The sequence below is a fragment of the Anser brachyrhynchus genome (genome assembly GCF_964034855.1).
Source record: "Anser brachyrhynchus genome assembly, chromosome: 1".
NCBI lineage: Eukaryota > Metazoa > Chordata > Aves > Anseriformes > Anatidae > Anser > Anser brachyrhynchus.
The window spans coordinates 167888234-167900269 of record NC_137694.1 but is presented as its reverse complement, the minus strand read 5'-3'; the positions used below and the strand labels follow the sequence as shown (position 1 = coordinate 167900269).

The 12036-nt window shown below is 37.4% G+C and overlaps 1 protein-coding gene across 9 annotated transcripts in view; it reads left to right on the top strand.

The window, feature by feature from the left end:
• Positions 1-12036, top strand: part of LMO7 (LIM domain 7) — a 129336-nt gene that overhangs the window by 53433 nt on the left and 63867 nt on the right. For all 9 annotated transcript variants that reach the window (XM_080588907.1, XM_080588906.1, XM_080588904.1 and 6 more), the window contains exon 4: positions 3108-3214. In XM_080588907.1, coding sequence (XP_080445033.1) covers positions 3108-3214 — 107 coding nt within the window. The remainder of the gene's footprint in view (positions 1-3107; positions 3215-12036) is intronic.

Sequence of the window (12036 nt, the reverse complement as noted above, 5' to 3'; positions counted from 1 at the left end):
GAGGTGTCCTGTTCCCGCCCCCCCACCCAATGACAGGGGGATTGAAACTAGGTGATCTTCAAAGTCCCTTCGAACCCAAACCATTCTATGACTCTGATTTTATTGTCATACCAAAAACAAATTCTCATGTTCTCTGCTTATTGTATAGGGTCCCTGCCTTTTTCCTTATTATCCTACTCCTCTTTCTTTGCAATTCTGCTGATTAAATCTTCCTTAAAATTAGATGCTCTGCCCTGATGTACAGAGATTAGGAGCATCTTGCTGGCAGAAGGGTTGTAGGGATACAGGCATGAAAACCATTTTTCTCAAGCACACTGTATGGGTGTGTTGTGGTCACCAAGAAATAGATCTGGTATGTTGTGTTTCTCTAGATGTTTGAGGTCTACATTTTTTTAAAGTATTTTTCTGTGTGTGTGTGTGTACCAAGTATGATGAGATTGATTGCACTACAGTCTTTGAAGTTGAAGAGGTAACAACCATTAGTCTTATTAAAGTACAGTTATATTCCATGACTTGGTAAAAGGAATAGTGTGGCGGTTGCTATATTTGAGCACATTAATCACAGAACAATGTTCCTGTTCACATTTCCAATGATGAATCTAATTGTTGACAGCTTGTCATTTTTTTCTGCTTATTTCTGTGGTACTACTTAAAATTCATTTTCAGGTTCATTATTCTGTTAAACGTTGAAGTGTCTGCTAGATATTTTGAGACTTGTAGCTTCAGTGATCTACTAATGATGATTAGGGATGGTCAAGAATAACTACAAGCACAGAATAGCTGAAGGTACACTTTTTTTTTGTCAATATCCAAACTCAAGCAACAGACCTTTGGGTGATCTTTCTGCTTGGGTATGAATCCCAGGCCCTGGCCATAAGAGGGTTTGCAGCTGGGACAGTCACCTGAGAGATGGTAAGGATGATCAAACTGATGGTTTGGGAACTGTGGAAAGGAAGATTTTCAGCTGTTTTAGCCTGCACACAGGTGAGTGCCAAAACTGGCTGTGTTTTTTCTTTTTTTAATTATTTTTAAATTTCCCTCTTCCTTTCTGGCACACACTCTAAATGCCATATATGAGTTATTTATTAGGAAGTTCATGTTTGATAGGTTTAATTGCTACAACACCTCCAAACTTCATTCTCTCATATGCCAACAACTTGGCTGTTGTACAGCTGAGCCACCACTGATGAGCAAGTAATTCTGTCTTTATTACACTCCGGGTGTAGGCAGCGTTTGTTTTTTCTAAATCTGACTCTTCTTCCTTGTTGATATGCACAATACACTCATTCTCTGCAGTTTGGTTGATATAAGCTAGTTTGGGAGGCTGCTCTGTGTTTTGGCAACTGGTACACCCATCAGAGCACACTATTTTGGAACTTGCAGCAAGACCATAATTAGTGGCCTCTCGCATATGAAGGAAACTGTGCCTTTTCAAGTTTTTGAGGTGTTGGTACCAAGGTGACACTTGAATACAAATGGTGCATCTAGCCAGCTTTCCTTGAAGGTGCAAGGAAGATGGGAAGGAAAAGGAAGTGTCTCCCATTAGGTTACACCCCTCAGCACAAAGCTCTATCTTGGCCACATGTGCAGGCAGCCTTTTGGGTGCTGCAGGAGCTGGTGCAGAGGTGAGGTTACCTGTCCTGTACCGTTCCCTGTTGCTTCTGCTCATGTGCCACCATGTCATGTCCCCTGCTGTCATTGTCAAGTCACTTCTCTCCTCCCCCTCAATCTCCAGCAGAACAGCCCCCACTGGAGCACGTCAGACCTTGGGGCACAGCACTGCTGGGTTGGCAGTCAGCTGGGATCATTCAGATGTGGTAACACAGAGCCTGAAGCCTGCATGGGGAATACCTTGTTCAAATATTTTCCTTGAATGAAACCATGTTTGCAGACAGATAAGAAATACCGGAATCCTGGGGAGCTTCAAAACAGAAGGTTGTGGGGATTCTTGGGTTTGTTTTACTTAAAGTAAAAACATACACTTTTTTTTTTTAGTCTGTATTTGAAGCAGCTGTTACTTCCTCTGTGGATTTTTCTGTTTTAGATGAGATATTGTTATATCCAGTGAGGATATGTCATAAAAATAAATAAATTAAGAAAAAAGGTTGGGGGGCATTTCAAGTATATGAAATTGCTGATGTGGAGCTCTTTCATACTGTGAAACTCATAAAAGTACCTTGACTTTACAAACACTCTGAATGACATGGCTGTATGCAGTTTATGAATTAAGTAACTCCGTGTACCTTTTCCTGTGGCGTTCAACCAAACTGAGAAGTGCGCAAGAGGGCAAATTCTTTTGTTGTTGATAGCATTCCATGTTAACGAGAAGGAATTTCTTGCTTATAGCCTATTGTTTTTGAAGTGGAAAGAGATCACAAGTTGTATAATCTCTCTATATATCATTAGAGTCTGGTTTTTCTTCACACCCCCCCCCCCCCCCCCCAGCCCCTTAACCTGCTGTTGCTGGTCAGTTGATCTGTAACAGGTGCAGCAAATGGGTGCTGCAATACACTGCACCTACAGTTTGTTCTATGTTGGCGTTACAAGGGAGGGGGGTGGAGAGAAAGGGGAGGACCGAGGAGGAGAGCAAACCCCACAAGTGAGGAAGCAGCAGGGCTGAATACAGTTTGGTTTCTGTCTCTCAGGAGCTTGCTCAGCAACCAAACCCAGATTCCAGGTGCAGTATTCCATAATCGGTCTGTAATCATAGAAACAGCATGTTCCTCCTCTTCCTCCCCTGCCAAGAGTTTCTGGGTGGTGAATGTCAGTAGCTGGAGTTATTTTTAAAGGCAAGAGGTGAGGCTTGTCGTGCAAAGCTAGAAAGGGGGCGTTTGTTTGCTGAACAGAGCTGACATCAAAGTGGAGATTGCTGCCTACTGGCTAGCCGCTGCTTTATGCCAGGTAATCTTTAACGTACCAGTCAGTCGCTAAGATCACAACCTGCATGTGTATATGAGAAACGACCTGTTTTTATGATCCAGGAGATTTGCTTTTTTTAGTATTATTTCCATGAGCTGGGCTTTGACATTTAGTGGCTCGCACTAATCATCTTGCAAAACCTGCTTAGTGCTTTTAACTAAGCAACTGCTTTCTACTTCTCTTCGCAGGATAATATAAATGTTTTTCTGAAAGCTTGCGAAAATATTGGACTGAAAGAAGCTCAGCTTTTTCATCCAGGAGATCTTCAGGATTTGTCCAATCGAGTTACTGTCAAGTGAGTTCTGTGGTTTTGTTTTTTCCCTCACCTTCTACCTCTAATCTTAACTGAATATGTTTCTCAGTCCTTTTTTAAAAATGTTTGCCTATAGAAAATTATTTTAACCTGCTAAAAGCAGTTCTGAATACTGTGGTGAGGGTTTGTGCATTCTTAAACCCAGTCGATAAGACTTGCACAAATTGAATTTCAGAAATGAATTATTATACCTCACACAAGCAAACTAATTGTTAATGAACATTTACAGCGTTTAATATATAAAATGGAAGCTGTTCAGGTTATTTTAAGATCAGAGCAAAACTAACTGTTAAATGATATGACAAGCATCACTTTACTTTATGCTTTGATATTACTGACATAAAATCTGAAAGGCTGGCGTGGTATTTCTGATGATTATCTGAATTGCTGTGGTTCTTGGGTATGGTATTCCTAAAGGGCCGCTGTTTTCACCATTCCAAATATTAGTCAGATGTTTGTTACTGAGTGTCACACTTCCCCTCAAAGTGTGTAAGGGTAGAGACTAAGTGCTGAATGGCATAGAGTAGTTGTTATGTTTACAGAGAGAGTTTTCTGTGAAATCAAAATAGCTTGTTTCTGAAATGTAGTTACTGAATTTTCTAATTTCAGGCTACTGAGTCTGAGAGTTTTTCTAGTTTCTGAGGGATTAAGGTGGAACTTCATAGGTAGGCATTTAACAGGTGTTTTAAATGTGTGACAGAAATATCTTCATGGGACTTCTTGTTTTGTTACAGTATTAGTTGCTTTTATTGTGTTAGTACAAAGGATGAATTTACTGTCATCTCCAAACAGGAAAAGCTTTAGTGAGCTGTGCTGAAAACCTGTCAAGTTAAATGTTAAGAACTGATTCCTGTCTTAAGCTATCAGATCTATAAAAGAGGAACAGGCAGTGATCCTTCTGTAAATACCAGGAGAAAATATGGTGAAATGACATCCAACTGCTTTAATTAAATATCTTGTAGGTGGACTGGATGGTGCTATGTTAACATGCTCTTTGCCTGGTTTCGGAATGAAAGCTCATGCATTTTTGAGGTCTGATACTTGAGATGGAAATGTGTTTTTCCAGGCTTTGAGTCATACCTGAAACATAATTTCTTGCTAATGTGGTGTTTGGGATTTGGCACCCCTCCAGAACACTGGTATCCTCTACCTGGCTCGTATATCACACTGAAAGCTGGAGGCTTGGTAACCTCTGCCAAGCCTTAATTATCCACAGAAAACCTTGGTCAAGTTATTTTGGTTGAGGCTTACTTTACGGGTATAGATGAGGTGGTTGGACACTATCAGGAGCTGGTCTTCAGCAATGTAAATAATGACAGCCTGAAAGCCAGGGGAGGTCAGGTAGGTAGAGTTAGCAAACTGTTGTGCAAGCTGTTGTCCAACTTGTCCCTACGTTAACCGCAGTGCCTAAGTGAGGTCAGCCATGAAATTAGTCTAGTGGGTCTGTAACTGTGGGTTTCTTCTATTTTGTTTTGTTTCTTTGGATCCTTTCAGCACTACTAGTTTTCCTTCCAGGAGCAAAGTAAGGTTGGAATGTGAATTTGTCATAAGGCAACAGGCATATTGCATCATACCTGCTTGGCAGTAGATTAATTAGTGTTTTTCAAAAAAGCAGATTTGATTGCTTCTTGTGGACAACAATGCAGGGAGTCTGGGTTATAGCTGAAAGAGCTGCCAGCTATATAGCTGTGCTCTTTTAATTTGTTTCAATAAAAGTTTGATTTTCCACACATTATGTATCATATAACAGTTCCACAGTATGTTTAAAATGCTTACAAAGCAGTTCAAAACTTCTGTATCTGACTATGCTGTAAAGAGGTAACTGAGCTATGCTAACACATTTTGACATGTTTAGCAGTTTGTGGAGGGACAGGAGGGACATTTTATTCCAAGAAATGGAGGAAATAAGTTACACAAAGATAATTCTCCACTGAAAAGTTAATTATGCATTATTTGATCACCCAGGAGCAAGCTAGTCTTCAGACAGTTTCTAGAGAAAGTCGTATGTGTGTCAGGAAAGAAATGCTGATCAGGAGCTTGCTGATCAATATATTTTTTTTTTAATGTAATAGAAGTGTGTAATATCATGCATTCAAGTGGAATTAGACATTTCAAAATTTGTTGGATGTCAGTCATCAGAAAAGGGATATTGTTTCATGCATTGTTTTTGTGTTATCCTCTGTTAACCCCGGTTTCAGCATTAAAAGTAAATCACTTCTTGTCATGAGGAGGGAAAACTTTTTCTTGTATGCTGATTTTTTTATAAAAGATTGCATTTCACTTTGGACTATCTGGCACTCCTAAGCAAATTTCTTTTTGCTGCCATCACCTGAGGCCAATTGCCCACATCTTGAATCAGCTGTGATAGGTTATACAGGATCATATTAATGTGTGCCTGAAGCAGCATGTGTTTTGACACCTTGATAGTATTCCTGTTTTCTACTGCTGTACCACTGTTAGTATGTGCTTTTTATCTACCCAAAGTAGATTAAACTGTTACTTAAACAGTAAGATTTTTAAGGCTGGCATTGCTGAGAGTAGTACTTAGGGCTCTGGTAGGCAACTCATATGTACTACCAGACAGAAAATGCCAACTTGTGTTGTATGTGAAAAGAGTGTGTAAAGAGGAGAATGTCATTGAAAGAGTGGGTCCACCTCCAGCACTAAGGAGACCACCAGAGCTGTCTTCATATCTCGGAGCAAAACCAGCCTCTAACACTGACTGGGGAGGTTGCATTTCTGTCTGAGCTGTGCTTGGCCTTGCGTAAGTTTGTCCAATTGCTTTTTGAACCCTGTAATGCCTCTGACACTCAGGGTGTCTTGTACTGGGAAAATCTTCAGTCTAACAATGCATTATGTGAAGTATTTCCTCTGCTCCTCCTGTGTCTGATGCCTGATGGTTACATTTGGTGTCTCTTTATTGTGGGAAATTATATGCCTTTGAGCTGTTGGGCATCTTAACAGACTTTGACGTGTCCCACCTGGCCATGCTTCCTTCCCAATCAGCTGAGCTATTTTCTGCTTGTATATTGTATCTGAGTGTGCTTGCTGCCTTTCACTGCACCTTGACTGATACCAATATATCTTTCAGCATCATTAACAAGATATGACAATGTCAAGCCATTTAGAGATACCAATTCTTTCTTGTATGTAGTGTGGTTTTGTGTCACTTGAGCTTAAGGTAAGACCCTCTGTTGCTTATGTCTTGCCAGAAGCTTAGTAAGAAACAATTTTCCTATCTGGTAATAAGGTTGCAACTTTCAATTGATTTTTAGTTATTAGTATTTTCACGGTGACTGAGATGATGTACAGGCATAATGTGAAACCCTTCTCTGTAATTACTACTTATATCTAGGACAAGAATCCTCTTAAATTTCCAGTATGTTGGAGACTCTTAGTTCCAAGTGATTATGCGATTATCCTTTTTGCAAAGAAAAAGCTGCTTAAAATTTTATTGTTTAGAAGTTTGTGTGAAGAGGGCTGGTTAAAATTACTGGTTGTTGTTCAAAGGATTTCAAACTATGCTTTGCCAGATCAGCAACGAGATTAGTTGTTGAGTGATGTGGAAAAATATACTGGCATGGATGGTTTCTTTTCTGCCAATGAAAATGAGTATAGATTAATGCCTGAGACTTATATTTCAGTATTTCTGTAAGTCTGCAGAAGTTATTGCTCAATGGTATAGTACAGCAATGTGTCATGTTTTCCAATAAAAATTATCCAGATGGACTTACATATGACTGTTGAACACAGTATGTGAGAAGTATATTGTCTCAGATATTAGTGTAAATGCGTGTGTTCCTCTTAGATTTTTTTTCAGTATATTTGATTTTTTTTTTATTTTTTAGCTTGGGATTTTATTATTTTGAATCAGAGATGTTATCTTAAATACAGGAGCTTTTTTTGGTAGTACAAGGCTGTCTTAATATTTCATTTTATTCTTTTCTAGTTTTATCACAGCAAGAAAATAATATGAGCTTAGCAACTTTGAGTTGACAGCACAGTTACCATTTAAAAATGCTAAGCACTTCCTTACCCAGCTCTTCAGAAGTGACACACCCAGTTGTTCCCAGCTGTGGAAGCACAGATATCAGACTTCGGTTCTGATCGAATTTGCTATCCCAATTATCATTTTAAAAGGAGGCATCCTAGTGTGGGATAATACATGAAACTATTAAATGTACTAAGCCAAACTTTTGTGTAAGAATTCACTATGCTATCTTAAATAGCTTTTTTATAAAACTAACACAAACCCAATGCCTCCTGATGCTAGTTTTATTGTAATAATTTTATTCTTCAATAAATATAAAAATATTTGACTCCTATTAATGTTATTACTATGGGTTTATATTCAGAGTAGGTCTTGAGTGAAACAAAAATATTGTCTTGTAAGATGGCTGCAAGTATCTCAGAACCCAGCATATCTCAGAATATGATATTTGGATAAGGCCTTCAACTTTTTGCTGCTCTGTACTTTTTGTTCATTCATCTTCAGTTCTATATACTAAATGAAGTGGAAATCATAAAGTAAACATATAATCCTGTCAGAGAAATCTTGCTGAAGTATAAATAAGTGCATAAATCGGATGGAGTAAGAGAGCCCCGACATTTCTAACTTTTGGATAGTATTAACTATCAATTTAGAGGTCATTTACCGCAATTATTTTTCATAACTTCTTAAAGCAAAAAACGATCCTGGAAAAAAAAATGCAATGCTTTCTGTAGCACAAAGCTTTATATATTTAGAGCCAACTAGAGAGAAGTAGTAACAACAGTTATCTGTCATGCTCATCATTGTGTTCATGCATTTCAGAAGCTGAATTTTTGAGACAGGCTCTCTTTCCACAAAAACATTGTTTGGAGATCAGATGTGTGTTTAAAGTAAAGCTTGAGAAAATGAAATATTTGATTACGACCCCATCATTTAGCCTGTATTCTGTTGCTTTTCCTCCATCTGAAGCAGTATACATTTAATCATTAGAAAGCCCTATAAAACTTTTAAAAATGAACAATTATACTGATTTATACAAACAATCTCTTTTAAACATATGCACAGAATTTCTACAAGCCATATCACAAGTGTTGTACCATACTAAACTACCCTTTCCTTTTAGGGGCTGTCAGAAAGTAAGCCTTCTTAGCACTGAGTTAAGCCAAACACAAAACATTCTCTGGTACCTACCTTCTTTATCCCATAAGTCAGATTACTGTAAAACTAGTGCTTCCTTTCAATGATGAAATTTCTTTACTTATCTTTTCTGATGCAGTTGAAAAATGTGCAGATATAGGGTGCTGAAAATACTGTTAAATCAGTAGCAAAAAGAGTTTGAATGTAGATGTAGCATCTTTGAGTTTGATGTTCTTCATGTGCTAGGAAAGGAACTGCACAAAAGTAGATTTTAGCTTCTAATAGATTTAATTTATGTATATATGCTGATGTTTCTCATGAGTTTAATGTTTTTCCTGTCTCGTCGTGAGGAAAATGATGGGTTTCCTGATTTCACTTGTTTCTCATTGAGGATGCTTTCTTCTTCAGGGTCAATGAAGGCAAAGTAAAATTTCAGTTCATATGTTATACATGTTACAGCTGCTGAATAGATCACTGAAGAAAGCAATCTGTGTAGGAAGCCCTGAAAAGGTGGTCTTTCTGAGTGGAGAATTATTGTCAGTGCTCTTAAGAATTTGTTTTGCAAACCTGTAGCGCCTGTATTTGTGTTGATGCCTACATGGAAATCTCAACTGTCATTTAGAAAGCCCAGCTGTGTTCTTCCTAATGGTACAGTTGGAACGAAAGTTTTTACCAAAATGTGCTGTGAGAAAACTAGATGGAAAATAGAGAATGTTTTTTAAAAGAAACAGTGATTTAGTAGGAAGAGATAGAGGGTCTCTGACTCTTCAAATGCTTATAATTCAATCATGAACATTGGACAGCTAGTCTCAGCCTTTGGGGGAATTCTTTAGGTTTACTTTGACAGTAACACTCGGCAATTGACTTAGCTAAAGGTTTGAGACATAAGAAGAAACACTTCTGAGACTAGTATCCCATCCTGTCCTTCACAAAGAACTGCCCAATTTTAATCAAAGGAGGCACAGTCTACACCATGGAAGTAGAGATTTAAAAAAAAAAAAAGAGAGAGAGAAGAGAATGTGAGTCAATTTGTGGTCAGGTAGCTCAGAGTTGGTGTTTGTTGTTGATAATATTGAATTCATACTTGGGTCTTCTTACATATCTAATGTACTTACAAAGTTAGTATAGCTTCTTGAATTCTTTTTTACTCAAGAATCTTAGGCTTATAATGAGAGTACATGATAGACCTGAGCCTGAGTTTGCTGTAGTGATTTAATGTTATGAAGAAACACACAACATGAGTTGAAAAACCTAGTTCTAATTTGGCTTCTTAAAAAAAAAAAAAACAAAAACCACCCCAAACACAAAACGGAAACACCCTTTCCTGCCTTTTTATTTTGTGTAGAACAGAAAGTTGTGGACTGGATGAAAGCCAAGAGCTTCAATGCAAGAAATATCACGGTAGTTAGCCCTAAACTCAAACTTATACCTGTGTAAGGTGTCCAGATGGTACCTGTATGACTGAAAAGTCAATCAGTCCAAAGGCACAGAGTTTTAAGAAACTATTCTTGAATTCACATTGAGGGGGAAAGGATTAAAAGAATGAGTTTTATGGAATGAAAACTTTTTTTTAACCAAAATTTTATTAGAATAATGAATGCTGCTTTTTAAGATCATTTTCTGACATCCAGGGAAATAACACTTCTTACACATGTGGTTGTAATAGGGTTTTATTGTGGTAACTAAGTTTCCTAGTGACACTACACTTGAAATGGAAAAGTGCAGCACCCTCACTACAGAATAATTTAGAAATGTTCCTATGACTTTGTAAGGGTGGAAATTTTTTTGCTATGGACATTTTCATAGAATTGAGTAATATTCACAACAGCTAATCTTCCTGGGCATATCCATATTTTAAACATTAAAATTGGTGTGTTCATGTAGCTTGTGATAACTCCTTTCAAGATCACGCATTTCACGTTTTACTTTTATCTATACCAATCACTGTCACACAGACGTTAAAAAAGAAACAAAATTGAAATAAGTGTATTTCATCCGTCATGTCATGCTGTTGTGCTTAGTGTACAATACACACACATGTCATTAATTTGCATAACTTTTAAGTCATTCCAGTAAAACCATTGTAGGTAACAAAATGTTCCAGACTTTGGACCATACCTTCCAGGAACTAACCTCCAACTCTTCAGTATAAACTCTATAAAATGTCGGGTGTGGTACTATATAATCTTTCAACTTTCTGTGAAGTTTCTGATCATGAAGAGGAATGTTTGACATTGTTCACTTTTTCTGTTGGTAATTTAAGAGTTAATGTACATTTTTATGGGATTATATTCTTGATGGTGTTCGATTACCATTTATCTACTTTATGAGATGATTTTGCTGAAAGAATGACAAACTTCTAGGTATATCTGTACCTAGAAGCATACAGAGTCTGAACAAATTTGGAGAAAATGACATAAGTGTATGGTAGTAATACTGAGAGTAATTCAGTTATTTTTAGTAACACGTATCCATCGTCTTATTGGTATTTAAATACCTGTGCTACAAAACGAAATGATTTGGTGGAGGAGGTTACAGTAACTTCTCGCTAAAAGATCTTGGTTTCTTCAAAGTTGTCATTCTTGATTCTAATACATTTTAAAAGCATCTCTGGGGAAAAAAAAAAAGGTTTTGTATCCCCACAAAAGTTACTACTATGCCTTTACAGTGTTTTTTCAAAGCTCTTTTGCTTTGTGTTCAAAGAAATGTCTCTAACTTCTTAGGGTTCCCTTTAGAATCCTCCTAAATCTTATGCACCTCTAATGTTGTACGCCAATTACTCATTTGTAAGCATGTACACCAATACCCTAACTTCCCTGGATTAAACACAGTTTATAAATCAAGGCAGTGGGGAGAGGAAGTGGTGATTTTGGATTTTTTCTTTTTCCTTTTTTTCCTCTTTGCATGGAAAAATATGGTTGTCTGAGTTTGGATGTTAAAGGACTTCTAAAAAGAAAAAGGTTGTATTACTTCCATGTCAATTATACAGAAAACTACACAAATTTACAATCTTATCTTTAATTGCATTTTACTGTTAAATTGCTGAAGTTCAGTTAGCTTTTCAGTAGACAGAACAGACCAATAGCAGAGCTCATACTTTTAAATATTGGAGGAAACCGATGTCTTGAAGCTTTCCACCAATACAAGAATTTGTCAGTTAACTATACTCTGTAAATCGAGAAAATGAAGCCGAACAGTATATTGACAGCTCTAGATCATACTTGATACAAAATCCTACTTTGGGGCATTTTTATTCCTGTGCTGTGATGAATATTATTTTTACAGTGCTTTCAGAGGTTTCAACTCTTATTATTATTATTATCACTTCATTGGAGAACTTAAATTGTATCCTTCAAGGTGACATTAACAGGTTTTCTACTGTGTTGCTACAGAACATGATGGTAATACAGTAATAAATGCAAATGCTTTTCGTGGAGCACATGTCGAGAAAGTTGCAGGGTTTTTTCCGTTTTGTCACTGAGATCAGTTAAATGAAATCCTGTCCTATCACATGGTTAAAAGAAGACTGGGGGGCAGGGGGGAAGACTACTAAACAGGCATGCTTGGCCACATGAGGCATGATCTTTTTAAATTTCTTTAAATGATGGTTCTTTTATGTCTTAAAAATAAAAAGACACCACCACAAAACACAACTAGAGAAAAAGGCTGAAAAAGC